This window comes from Tyto alba, unplaced genomic scaffold (assembly GCF_018691265.1).
Source record: "Tyto alba isolate M040663 unplaced genomic scaffold, T.alba_DEE_v4.0 Super-Scaffold_14, whole genome shotgun sequence".
Taxonomy (NCBI): domain Eukaryota; kingdom Metazoa; phylum Chordata; class Aves; order Strigiformes; family Tytonidae; genus Tyto; species Tyto alba.
Window position 1 is genome coordinate 1,150,576 of NW_024881276.1, and position 14,689 is coordinate 1,165,264.

General features: G+C 42.5%; 1 protein-coding gene across 2 annotated transcripts in view; it reads right to left on the bottom strand.

The window, feature by feature from the left end:
• Positions 1-11,203: 11,203 nt before the first annotated feature.
• The window catches only part of GABRB3 (gamma-aminobutyric acid type A receptor subunit beta3), a 197,527-nt gene continuing 194,041 nt past the window's right edge, over positions 11,204-14,689 (bottom strand). For both annotated transcript variants that reach the window (XM_042788687.1, XM_042788688.1), the window contains one exon: positions 11,204-13,177. In XM_042788687.1, coding sequence (XP_042644621.1) covers positions 12,827-13,177 — 351 coding nt within the window. In that variant the 3' untranslated portion in view covers positions 11,204-12,826. The remainder of the gene's footprint in view (positions 13,178-14,689) is intronic.

Below are 14,689 nucleotides of genomic sequence, written 5' to 3' on the forward strand. Positions count from 1 at the left end.
CATGTTATGTTAACAACTGATTGGTTTTGTTCTCAGCGAGAGCAATTTGTTCCAACAACTGGGATTCATACCACTTTTTTAGCGAGCACACAGCTACACTCTAGCACAAACATTAAAGGCCAAGATCTTTAAAAATAGAAAGGGAGGGACCACCAGCATCGCTGCATCCAACCCAACAGCTGCAGGCAACCACGGACTGGTCCAAACTGCATACCCACACCTGACCACACAGTCACAGCTCCCGGATCCCGAGGGCAAATTTACATTTTCAGACTTCTGACTGAAGTTTTTGAACATCCAAGCATCCTCACCAGCTTCAAATATTTAGACTTTTTAGCCAGACGGTTGTTAAAACTTTGGCCCATGCTGGTATGTAGATACTGAAGAAAGAAATCATGCAGATAAGGACCTGCAACTTACTGCATTAATTCATACACAGCAATGGGAATTAAGGCAGCAGAGAGCATGCTTATCTGTAATGTATTTGTTCTTCAATATGTGCAGAGTGTGTTCCTAATATTACGTGCATTTGTATTTGTCAATATGAGGATGCCTTTCCATAGTTTAAGCTGGGCATTTTAACTACTTGGGAAGTTTCCAACAAAATATCCCCCAGACAGAGAAAAAAATACTACTTATGAGCAATGAAAAATAGTACATGAAAATTACTTTGTTATCACATGCAATTTGCATTTTTAAAATGTGTCTGTGAAATTTTACAGTCATTTGCATTTCAAGTCAGCAATTAGATTAAAAAAGCCCACAACTGCAGCTGTGACAAGCACGCTGTTATGTGAAAAAAACATAAATAATCCTCTTGTCCTCCAGTAACAGTGCTGATAAGAATGCATTTTAGTGTAGTGCTCAACTTTTGCCTCTTCAAGGTTGCTTTCATCCTTGATACAGTGTAACTGGAAAACCTGAAGAAATTGCAGTCCAAACAAGATATGTATCTAATAATATAAATTGCTCTTGGTATTACACTTACCCCTTTACAGAGCATCTTTTCGGGCGCCACTGAAATCAGCTGTAGAGGAGCCCCAGAGCCACGGAGAGGCTTTTTCTGGAACACAGGGTGGGATGGTGTCCCATCAGCTCCATCGTTCTTCAGCTGATGGGGAAATGAAGGTCTCTGGAGGTGGACATCCATCAGCTCCCCCACAGCTAGGAGCACATGCCCTACTAGGAAGGGCACCACAGTCTTTCTTCCCCATCTTCCTCACCTTTCTTGTTGACAAAGACAGAGGCTTGGAGGCTTTGTTTGGCAAAAAGAGGTACGGAAGAGTGGGACTGCAAATAAATATCACCTGTTTTCTCCAACTTCCTCAGCCCTTAGTACCAAAACTGGCACCTTCCTTACAGAGGCACCTCCAACTCCTCCTGAGCATCGGTGCACCCAAACCCAGGCGTAGTGGTCAGCCCATGACACCTTTGGGGAGTAACAGGAGTTTAACATAGAGAGGGCTGACACTAACAATTTTACTGTTTAACAGCTGCTCATGGATCAGGCCTCTCTATTAAACAACCTTTGTCCTTAGCTTTGTCTTCAGGGTCTTTCTGTCCCGCCAAACAAGGCATCTCCCCATTTTGCACTAGAACTGGCAGGTCACGACTGGCTGCGGGATCACAGCTTGTCTCGGGGCTTGAGTGGGATCTGACTTTTGGCAGGAACGTTTTGGAAACCAGGTCTCTGTGCAGCCCTGCAAGCGGAGTACCAAAGAAAGAAAAGGAAAGGGCAGGCAGTTGTAGCCATTTTAGAAAATGTCAGCTCTTATTCAGTGGTGGGTTTTAAAACACATCCCTGCATCAGCAGGAAAGCACCTCGGGCTTTCCAAAACGCCCTGCTCCAGCGGGCTGCTGGCTGCCCCCACGGGGCATGACCCACCCTGGGCAGACAGAGACACCAGCAATTTGCTCTAAGCACAGTGCCCGGCGCTGCTCCGTGCCTGGATGTTGCCGGTGCTGCCGATTTTCCCTGAGTGGTTCTTAAGCACAACATTCGTGAGTGGCTTTTACGCTTAGCTGAGCCGGCAAGAGTAGGTGCTGCAGCCCCATCCCGACACCTTGCTTCACGTGTGGACAGTGGCTTCAGGTACCAACCCGGAGATATTTCAGCCTTTGGTCTCTTTCTGCCAGCACTAATGCTGGTCTGAGCCCCAGCACCTCACGGAGGAAATGTGACACCTTGGAAAATACCCGTCGCCATCGATGTCTTGTTTTCTCTGCGCTTCAAAACCTCTTCTTGCCTTGTCAGTGGAGCTGGATGTAAGATGCAGAAGACTTTGTCTTTGTTATTCATCAGTGAGATGAAATGCAAGCTTTCCCGTCACCTTTAATTCAGGGTTTCTCCCTCTCTGTAATATGTTTAACACAAATTCCTTCCCTTACATCAGAAGGCAAGTGAACAGCACAGGGAAAAGAGAATTAGAGACATAAAAGAAGATAGAGAATAAATTATGAGCTAAGAGCTGGGCAGGGGAAGAGACTGACAGTGATTATTGGGAGAGTGTGTCTAAACAACACAAGAGAGGACGTGATCACAAGGAATAAAGGCAGTAGGAACAGCATATTATTTTTTGGTCACTTATGATCCAGAAAGAGGGTTATTACTTTTTTTCTGCAACAGGTGAGATTAAGCTGGTGGTCAGAAGTGAGAAGAGCACAGTCTGACTAAAAATAGCTGAGCTTGGTTTAGCTCAGCAAAAGGAAGGTTGAGAAAGCTGTGATTTCTCTCTAGAAATATATCAAGAGCATAAATGCCAGGTGGAGAAGGGCTATGTGAGCTAAAGGGCAATTTTGGCAAAAGAACAAAAGGTGGGGAAAAATCAGCCATAAATACAGTCAGCCCAGAGAGCTTCCTAACCATCTGTGCAGAGAGAGTCTGCAGCGTCCTCTCGGCTGGAGCCACCGGGGCAATCTCTGGGATTTAGAAGTAAAGCCTGATCACTGCATGAAAAGCAGTGAGTGACAGGGCTGCCTGGCTTTGACAAGGCAGGATGCTCCTAATGTTCAGGTCTTGCTCTCAAAAAAAGCCAATGGAAATGGAAATGAGTGGAGGATTTACTGGCAGTCTTTTTGTTAGCTAGCAGCTATCAGTAGGACTGAGTGCACTGAAAATTTCCACAGCCAGCTATCAAAGCCTCATCCAGGCAGTCCCCTGAAGCTCTTACCCTCATGTTTTACAATCACTTTACAATGGAAAAAGGTGTATATCCGTGAAGATGGTGCTTCAGCAGTTATCAAGTTTTTCTTATTACTACTGAAGCTACTAAATATGCTTTTCAAGACCATTTGATGTGCCAGCCAGCACTGAACTCCAACTGGGCCATCTAAATATTAAGCAGAAATTCTTCCAAAACTTCTACGTTATCAGTAGCGTAAGGGTAGCCCCCCCTTCCTCTCCCACCTTTGAGGTTCACATCCTTTTCGGTTGTCATTATTTCTCCATCCTCTTTTAAACCTGCAGTATCTCACCCTCAGACTGCCGGGCGGGTGTCCGTGGGCAGGAAGCAGCCCGGGAATCAGGCCCTGGTTTAACTTTTGTACATTGGAAAGTAGTTTCTGGCCAAAAACTCTTCGCTTCCTACATCAGAGCTGTTCCATAGCTTGGGCTACAGTAACCTGGTTCAACGTGGTCAGATCTCAGACAAGGCTTCCTTTTCAACAAAGCATGTAATATATTTAAATTATTATTAAATAACAATAACACTATTAATATTATGGTATCAACATTTGGATTAAATATAATTAAAATGCCTATCTGTTGCACTAGGACATCAGCCTGCCTCTGGAGGTGGGAACTGTCTGACCTGTCAGAGGTGCTCTGCTTCCACTTTTTTGGGGTGGATTGGAGCTGTTTTTATTTGTTTTGGCATTTTGCTGCTAAGGGGGAAGCCTGGGTTTTGTGGGTATACATGGACAAGCGAAAACTCAACCTGGCTGTTTGTCACCTTCCCAGCAGCCATGTACTTGATTAAACTAAAATCGCACAGATTTCTATCCCTTGTGTCTACTGCAATTTCAGGTTTCAGTCCTGTATTTTGATCTTTCCCATAGATGTCTTAAGTTCTGGCATTTTTCTGCGTCTTGAATTTCATGTAAACGACTAAGAGGTAAATTTTACATCAGCCTGGCTAAGATTAACTTCAGGTATGTAAAGCCTGTCAAAACCTCAGAGAGCTTTTCTGTCAACTAAAATGGGCTGTGGATCAGGACTCTCGATAGCAGTCATTTATTTGACTCTATTCTAGTTTAATGAGTGATTAGCAGATGTTTTTTCCAGTCTTTCCCTAACAGTTGATAAACCAGAACCCGTGAGGAGCTGTGTACTAAATAATGGTATGATTTTACAACCCTCAAATTGCTTTAGAAAATAGGTTTATAAATCATGCACATAAAAGTAAAGGATATTGACAAATTCTTTGCTATAAAAGAGGAGGCTTGCTGTGCTTTATGTAAGTCTCTCAACAGTAAAGTGTTACCTACCATGGGACACTAGGAAAAACTATCAGATCTTTATATATCTCGGCGTCTCGGGTACCTCTACTTTCTGTTCTCTTTTATTTGAAGTAATTTACATATCTTTCGCACTCCAGCTCAAATTCCTGCATCTTTTAGGAACAGGTTCTTGTTTAAACATTGTTTAAACAACTCTTTGTGCAGGAAGAGAATTATGCAAAGAAAAAAGCCCGTGATTTTCCAAATCCTTGTTGTTATGCTTTAAGTCACCTTCCAATCCAAGCAACGTTTCTAACGCTGACGAAAGATACCAACTATCAGGATTTGTTCTACCCGACCTTTCATGATATTTAGGCATCTGGCTTTCCAGCTCAGGTAATCAAGATGATAATTAAACGTACAGCTTTGTGAATGTCAAAACTGTCATCTGCATTCAGAATGTTACAGTTCTGCAGGAAATGATGATCAAGAGAAATTTAACATCAGTGAGGTTCCATCACTGGTTTCACCAAAAACTGACTTGTCAAAACAAGTGAGATACATGGAAGTGTGCTATCTTAACTGTCCATATCGAATACCTAATCAGCGTCATTATAAACGAAGCGTACTTTGCAAATGTAACTGTAGACAGTATTTTAAATAAAGCTCAAGCAGTAGTAGCAGGTTATGGGTATCCTTTAGATTGTTTCACTATTAATACCTAGTGCTATGTGCAGTTGTATATGCATTTATTACACAGATTAATTACTTTCCTGCTGCAAGTTGGTATTGTATTTACTGAAACCAACAAAAAACCTCAGTGTTTCACACTGAATAATGAAAAATTAAATGGTAATTTGAAAATGAGTTAATGATGCAGTAGCTTCCAGCTTAGAATAAGGCAAAGTCGGGAGTGTTAAATTCATGGGAAAACGTGTCTTGAAATCGTTCTCGTTTGCAGATGAAGTCATGTCACAGTTTTCCAGTCCCAATAAGCAATCACAAGTTATTTTCCAACAGCCAACGTGGTTCTGAGCTTCTAGCCCAAGTTGTAAGCCTACACTTGGCTCTCACCTATACCAAAGGGGAGGCGAGTGGGACAGTGTTGATCGTGATATGGGATCACTCGCATCGCAGGATGTCTTCTGTCATCTGCAAGTGAAACAGTTTAGTCCCAAACATCATACATCTAGGCAAGTGTAGGAATAATTTCCATCTCTCTGGCATTATTTGTCTCTTGAGCTCTCTGTCACGTGCAAATTTCAAGCACAGCAACTCTAGTTGCAGAGCACCATGCAGGGATCACTGCCACACACACAGTTCCCTCTGTCATCGCTCCTGAGTTTCTGTGGAGACCGGTTTTGCAACTAGTCAAAGAATTAAAACTAAAAATGTTGTTTTGGAACTCCAGATGTGGGCTTTAATCAGCCCTCGGGATGATAGTGTGCATTTCCATTGGTTATAATAGGGTCTTCAATGACCAAGGGACTAACTGGGTGCCTAAGATAACTGTGCCATGTGAGATGTAACGAATTCATTTGTCCTCTGCAACGGCAGGGTAATTAGACAGGACTGAAGGGCAAAGCAGGGTGTCCAGTGTGCAACTGTCCAGGAGCAGCAGCAGGAAATACAGAGCCTGGGGAGAATCCACGCCTCGAAGGCACCCACGGATATCTGCTCGGCACCCAAAGCCTTCCCACGACAGGAGGCTCCCCTCCCTCTCAGGCGCTTCTGTCAGCTCTTTCCATCACAGGCAGCCAGAGCACTTGCCCAAAGGCTGCTCTGGGCCATGTCCCGGGGCTCAGCTGAGCTGGGAAATTCCACCAGAACTCCCCAGCTGATCAGCCGAGGAGAAAGACCTTTGCAAGCAAGAGGACCACAGGGGCCTGGCTCCAGCCCAGCTCTCGGGCTGCCTGCACTGCGCGCTCTTCCTGCTCCCACAATGGTTTGTGCCTATTGCATTAAATATCCCTGGAAGAAAAAAGACCGACAGCCTTCATCGCTAGCAATTTTAAATACTTTTGCATCTACCTACATCACTGGTGCTTTGGACTACAAAATCTTAAGAGCAGCCCTGGGCAGGAAGAATTTTGTACTAAATTGCTTCTGTCCTTGTAGATTGAATGTATAACCTGAAGCAAAATTTGAGCCTGGGTGTACAGAGAGGGGGTTCTTAATGGCCTGACAGCCTGCAAATTCCCCTTTTTCTAGTGATTTTCAAAGGATGGGAAAATGGGATCTTTAGTGGCGGTGCTGGCATTTTAGATGGAGAAAGTGTGAAGCAGCAGTTCATTGTTAGACTAATACAGCATCTGATCTGTGAGCCACTTTCTAACAAGCAGAAGATCTAATGGTGCAGCTGAGCGAGTGGTCACTTGGCAGCACACAGCTGCACGCTTGAGCTCTCGGTAACCTGTAGACACGTGGTTAACCTAGTGCAGGGGTAACGTAAACCCTGACCTGTGATACGGGTGAAGGACGGAGCAGATGTCCAGAGGAGTACGGCTGAATGGATTTAAAGTCCTTAGAAAACTCCCCATGCTCTGTCCCAGACTCCCAAGTACATTGATATAAAAAGCATCAGCACCTGGAGGCAACTGTGCTAACTCTTCAGGGCTGGAAACTAAATTGAAATATATTTAAATACAATATCAGAATGAATAACCTAAAGATTGTCATGATGTATCACAGCCCCACGTACACATGCTGTTTGCTGGTGTGCCTCCTGCCAGCTGGGATAATAGCGGCTTTATCCCCAAGTTTTTGCAGCAGGAGCAATAACATCTGAGAGAAGCCAACTGCTGGTGGTAAGCTGTGGGATAATTCAGAGTTTAGTTTAAGGCTCCCTCTGGAGTCGGAGGAGAGAGATTGGTGCCTCCAAAGAGGGATTCGGAGCAAGGACCTGAGTGGCTTTGGGGAGCTCTGTCTAGGGAAATCCTAGGGAGGTTCTCTCCCTACACCTCGCTGGAGGTATGCCGGTGCAGGGGCAAACTTGGTCTGAGATGCCTCTTTCTGGGTTTTCCCTTGTTTTCAGGAGAGAACAAAACCTGCTAATCCAAATTAGTCTGCAATGCTGCAACAAAGACATACTGCACAGCACATCACAGAGGCGAGGGACGTTGTCCAAATAAATACTGGTTTTGCTTAAGCACGACCTAAAGTTCAGTTAGTTAAGCAATGATTTAAGCTCTGGCTGATTTTAGGGGCAGTAGTTGTTCTTTTTGTACCGTTACATATCCCATCCTCATGGCTTTTGTTTTCAAGTATGACAAGTGATGCTGTATGTTGGGTAGGCTGCCAAGGGGTTTGACTTTCAGAAGGTGTGTGTCCAAGTCCACGAGTCAGGCCCTCACAAGTTTGAAGAACCACATAAATTAAACACCTAAAATCTGAAATAATTTTAGAAAAGCCCAGACCCAGTGTCTGAAGGAATTTGAAGGCACTTGTGAGACATTCTGTATTTGTTCAAAAAAAGAGAAGCCTTATGACTCTCACTGCTTTTAGTTTAGTTTTCAGCCACCTACCACACTTCTTCTATTAGCAGGTAGAGTTTGTGACAGTCGTGACTATAAAAACAGCATCTATGGAAGTAGTCTTGACACTAATAGGGCCTTATTTATTTGGGGAAAACAGCCACTCATTTCTAACAGAACCTCAACTCCTTTAATATAATGTGTGGTACTTTAATATAATATGTAGTACAAGCAATTAATTGATAATGTTTATCCATAAATCAGCTCCAAAATACACAAAGAAATACATCTCTTACCAGATATTCCCAACCGCAAAACTAAGCTCATTAAGTTTTTCTACCCCACAATATGTGCTGGACTGGAATAAACAGATATTAGATGTTACTCACGATCTGGGAAGAATCGCTAAAAGTGAGCAGAAATGTGCTGAAATCAGAGGGAGACTTGCTGTTGAATTCAAAGGCCTTGAAATCACATCTACGGTGCTGAATATTTTATCTACTCCTAAAAGTTGTGACATTATCTACTATGAGATTTAAGTAAGAGTGTGACAGCTTGTTCCAACGCAAAGCATAGCAATTGGGTTTAAGGACGGTCTGCTTTCCAAATCTTCTGGGTATTTTTTTTGGTCCCTGCTACCAAAAAAACACCCCACCACTCACTCAAACCCGGGACATGGGTAAGGGGTTGGTGAACTGCTGTTAAGGTGACTCTTGGAATCTGTCTGTATCCTGAGTCCTCTAAACCAACTTACTAATGTTTAGCAATAAAAAGTGTAATGAACATCATTCCTGGTACAATTAGTATAGCTGGAGAAAGTTTTTTCGGTTTGGTTTTGAAATATTTATGACTTGATGAATGAAACAAGCAAACAGAGCACCACTGTCTTGTTTTGATAGCAAATGCTCTTTTGACTCCTGGGCAAGTAGAGCTTTCGTATAATGAAGAGGACAAACTTTCTGCTCGGAACCGGTAAGGCCCCAGCTTGAAGAGAGGTTGGTTTGCTATTAAGAATCTTGCTAAATCAGTGGATGTAGATTTTCCCCCTTTCTTAATCCACCATAGAAAACACTAGGAAATATAGTAGTTTAATGCTTAAGAATCCCTTTTGCTACTTGTGTGCTTGTGTGTAGATAAGAAAATGCTTTTTTTTTTTTTTTTTTTTTTTTTCTTGTGCAAGACTAACAATTACATGATACTTAACGTGTAATTAATCATTAAAATGTAGCCAAACACACAGTCATCACACTCCCTCCACCCCCAGTAAAAAAGAAGTAAACAATTAGTCTTTAAATCCTTTTTAATAAATGAATATTCATTCATCAATATTTTCATAAAGCATCTCTTCATCATTCCATTTTACTATTCTTTTTTTTTTCACTGCTGAAGAATACCAAAAATACAGAGATGTGCCTTAAGCAAAAAAGTCTGGGTTTTAGTTTATCTTTACAATGGGATGAAATCAACTTAGAGTTAAACCACCATAATATTTCTACTGTTTATTGACCCTTTGGGCTATAACACGAGATAGTTCCAGTTTTCTTTATTTTTCATGCCTCTTACAAACAAATGATGTGTAAATGTTATTTATAGTAGTATTGAGTTAGAAAGGAGCTAATTATCTATGAAATACATTATTCTGGTGCGATTTGGTTGAAATTACCATTTTTAGTCTTAAAGCCATCTAGGATTAAAATCATATACTGCAGCTAGCATACAGGGACAAGCGCCAGGAAATGGGAGGTCAAGGCAAACACTGTTCTTAACACATGGTTGTGTGTCTGTGTGTGTGTGTCTGTGTGTAAGAAGTAGTGCTGGGACTGGAGGAAGGGAACTGGCAAAAAGAAGGCACAAAAATGCATTTTAAAGATGAAGTGTTAACCTTAAGTGAGATTTTCCTGGCTCTTTTGAAATCAAACCAAGACTTGGATCTGTTCAGGGTTCAAGCTGCTTGTGCCCCATGGAACTTAACTAGATCAATGAATATGAAATCTTGTGAAAAAGCTGAAAGGTGCAACTGCCCACTTTTGGGGATGAGAGGCAAGGTGGGGAGCATGGTTTTGTGAAAGGGGCTGCAGTAACACACTGCCCTCCGGTCCTGCAAAGGGCAAGAGAGGGAGAGTCCTCAGGGACTCAGCTCTCTTGCCCATTCAGGGTCCCAAAAATGTACGTTGCCTCTTTGCCCTGGCCAGACAATAATCTTCCAACTACTTGGGAAACCTGGCTGAAACCACTGGAGAACTGATTTCAGTGGGAGTTAGAATACACGTATTTATCACAACTAAAAAGTCTCCTCTTCTTATTGAAGATCTCTGCCTGACCACATGATTTCTAGGAGCTGGGCTTGAAGACAAGAGAACTGTGATTAAATCACGAGGATGTGACCCCTCTCTTCTTGAATCCCATTTTTCAGGGTAGTTGTTTAGGGCACGTACCGAAAGAACTGCTCAAAGATCGTTTCATTAGGGTAATTTTTCTAAAGTAAACCCTACCACTTTTAAGTTTTATTAAAATCAGATTTTTATTTTTTGTCGTTTAATTGTAATTTGCTATTAGGATAAAAGCTCGGGATGGCTTTTCAGCAATTCTACCACACATGCACTTTGGGAGGGTGTTAATCGTTCAGTTACTTTGATTACAACGATGACAACGTTTATTGTCATCTCTGTAATCCCTTCGCAGTCTGAAGAGATGTTGGGGAGCTCGCGATACATTCTGGTTTGCCAAGGGGGAGCTAATATCGAGAAGCCTTAAAAAAAGCAGGTGTTTCTGCTCCAGCTATAGGGGTTCCTTGGAGGCTCTCCATGCTCCACTGCAGATACAGTGCCTAGAAACTGCGGTCGCAGCCACCCTGCGCCGCTGCCAAGGGCGCAGCGGGGCCGCGGGGCTGAGCCTGCCCCCCCGGGCAGCCGGGGATGGAGTTGCGGATTTGCTGCCCGGTATCAGCGCCGAGCCCGTTTCTGCCCGAGGAGCAGCCCGGGACTGCGCCGCGGGGACGCCCGTGCTGAATCCCAGCCCGGAGCAAAGTCTCACCGTTCAGCTGCGAACCGGCCGGGGCGGGAAGAGGAACGGACCGGACACGGCAGCAACACAAGCGCCGTTGCTCTACTCAGCGATCTGTCCAGCCAGCACACGGGTCGTTACAGGGCCAGGGCAGCCTTTTCAGTTTTCACCCCTCTCTGGTGGTTTTAGTAGATGCGTATCCAGGCGTTTTTCTCCCACGGGCATCTCTAACCAGCATCCAAAGCTCTCTGTCGGCCCCAAATTCCCACAGATGTCCAGAGGAATTCTACATGCAGAGAACTGGCAGGGCGAAGCCTGAATTCTTTTTTTTTTTTTTTTTTTTTTTTTTAGCTCTATTACGCTACTGTATTTGTTGTCATTTGAGAATGTACATGATAGAAACACTGTTTACAAAAAATATATCTTCTTTTCTTTAGAAAGGTTTAGTTCCAATAAATAACAAATTAAGTTTACAGATCTGAAATTGGCATACCTTGACGACTACAATCTACTAGACTGAAAAACGTTGGAATCCCGGTGAGGGAATGAATTGGGGTGAAAACCAAAGTGGTCACATTTGCATGAAGGATATGTTGGAAAATAGTTAAAACTGAAACAAAGCATACTGTTTGCTATCTCTTGTGATCTGTGATGGCAGCACACTAGCTTGGTAAGTGTACGTGTATATACTTTCAGAATATAAATAAAATATGAAAATGCTCCGTTACTGAATCAAAGTATCAGAAGTGCTCTATTTGTTCAATTCTAGAGAATAAAAAGCTGTAACATCACAGAAACAAAAATATGACATAGCATGCGGTCACGATAGCAAGCACAAGGAAGAAAAATATTGAGAAAATATACTTATATGCATATTATGCAAATATATTTTACGTTAACATACAATGTTATAAGAATGTTAAATAATATTAATGCTTGTTTAAAAAAGGCTACAGCTAGGTGGTTTCATGTCAAAGTAGCAAATAACCTGAGACATCTTCTATGCTTTCACTGGAATAACAATCTTTAAATCTACAGCAGATGTAGAACACATTGACAGTAGTTGAATTCTCAGCTAAATTATACTAAAAATGTGCTGTTCTCTTTCAAAATGACATGGCAGCTGGAACCAGTCCAAGGGAAGGAAAATGTGCTGTACATTTACAGTACTTACAAAAGATTCATTTCACTGTTGGCGGACACTTAAAATGCTTGTTTGAAACACTATGAAGATGTGTATGTCTCCAAAGACCTAGAGCAACACTCCCATGACCAGCTTGCTTACTGCAGAACAGAAAGCCAGAGATCATAAAAACCGGTGCCCACTCAGGGCTGGGGAAAAATGTATAGTGACATACATAAACCCAAGAAATTTTAGCAAAGGAAAATACATTTGGCTTGCTGAAACCATAGTTGGTGGATCTGCAATATAAAGGACTTATTTTAAACTTACCAGTGCAACTCTACCGCTTTATGATTAGTGTGTATGGCAGCATTTACAAACAGTGTTACTAAATACTGACTTTATACACGATTACAGCTGTTTGAAAATTTCCATGACAATCAAAGTTTTGTAGTGATAATATACAACACTTACGTTCTCAAAGCTTGCTCTTTTGACGACACCTGCCTTTCAATTTAAAAAGTTCCTCTGAAGTGCATTCTACCTTAAAGTGTCCATAACCCCAGAATGAATGTGTACATGTGTGTGTGCATACATATACTTTTGTTTTGCAGTGTGTGCTTTTAAGTACACACAATTCTGTTACATGTATTCACACATACATGAGTGTGGTCTACATAGTAAAAGTTCATATATATATATATTTTTATATATAAATATATATATAAACTCTGCAGGCAAGTAGTACTTCACTTGTTATAATTGAAGTCCTTTAAAAAAGTTCAGTCACTCAGTTAACATAGTATAGCCAGTAAATCAAGTTGAAAAGAGAAAATGTGAATGGGAACACCATTCTTGACCATCTGTCGATGGCATTCACATCTGTTAGATCGGGGATTTTTATTTTCAGCTGCGAAGACCTTCTTCGTAAATGGCCCCTCTTGCTGTGGGAGCCTGTTCTTTCTGACGAACGCCTTCCAAGGCTTTCGCGATGTGAGCTTTGTTTTCTGTACTGGATTCCTGAGTTGTCGAATGATATTGTTGAATTTCGGGCATCCGTAACGCTGGTGGTGACCTCGTTGCTTGCCATCTCATTGTGAATTTCAAGCGATGTTAGCAGAATGTTTCCGTGGGTGTCCACCTAAGGGGCGGAAATAGAAACATAAATTGTTTAAAATGACTTGACATCTATCAGCAGAATGTGGCCATATTTAAGCCTCCAAACCCATACATCTCTTATTAAAGCATGTATTCATTGTAAGCACGTGTTAATCTTAGGAAAAAATGACAATACTCAGCTGCCTCAAATTAGGCAAGTACTTAAACACTTTTACAAACAGGGTTATCATCATAGTACCAACATTCAGTACAAAACTGTATTTGACAAACCCAATCTTTTTCCTCTCCCTCTAAACCAGACGCACTTTAAAGGACGGTGTAGTTCAGTACCACCTCTACATTGCTGATGATGGGGGAAGAGGCCGAGGGAGGGATTCTCTCTCTGCTGCAGTAGGAACTGCAGTTAAACCGGACTAGCTTTTTTCTATCAGGGATTTAAAATCAGATGAAAAAAAGTGCCTGTGAAGTTTGCTAAAATCACAAGAGTAGTTCTGACCTGATGGATTCTTTGCATTTTACAATCACAGAACTTATTTACAACTTTTCTCTTAAACTTTTCCTTCCAAAGTCATCTGCAGAGTTTTCCAATCATGGCAATGCCTAACTGTGGGGCTTTTCCACCTGGGCAAGTGATCTTAAAGAGCAATGACCTTAGACATGGAAGAAAGCTGCTGAAGCGAGGAAATAGTTGGCACTCCTCCCTTCCACCTCCGTATCCAAGAGGCAGAGAGCACAGTGCTGGGCACAGGCAACCGATGAAATGCCATTTTCAGTAATTAAGAGGAAGGTTCTGATCATTTTGAGTCTTTCACAAGTCCTGGCCCAGACTCTCCAGTCCTCGCCAAGCAGTGACAGAGGAGGAACAGCGCAGAGTGGGGCACGGCTCCTTCAACCCAGAAAAACTCCCAGTTCCCAGGAGTGGCACTGACAAGAAGTTCCAGCCGATGCTGTTTCAGTATTTGGTAGCTCCAGTGGTGGGGCATCACACCCCCGCTGTGCCCCGTGCCCTGCGTGCTGGAGGACGGGCAGAGAACACAGCTGGTGCAGGGATCCGCTCCAACTTTCCTGCCAGGTTTGGGGAAAGGAAAATGACGGCTGAAGGTAAAATAAATGCTCCGTGCTGGGTATTTTCAGCCACTTAACACGTGTGTGACTCTCTTCAAATGAACTCAGTTCTCCGTGTCAAAAATAGATACTGAATCATGCCATACAGGATAATTTCCAGTTTTACATATACAATTTATTCATCCCCAATTCATCCTGTCGTTAATACATTTTTCTAACCTGCCACGTGATCTAGCTGCATTATCTGTGAAGGAGTTGAACACCTCATCCTAGAAGCTTCTGTTTAAATGTGGCTGAGGAAACACACTATTGTCGTGGCCTTTTGAAGTCTGTACAGCCATCTGATACCATGTTCTTTGCAAGCTTTGTGTGAGGCATTAAAAGCACACGTACCTACGTGTCTGTCCATACGCATTTAGATTTTTTTCAATCTTGTTAAAATTCTATAAAATGGATATTTCTTTCATCA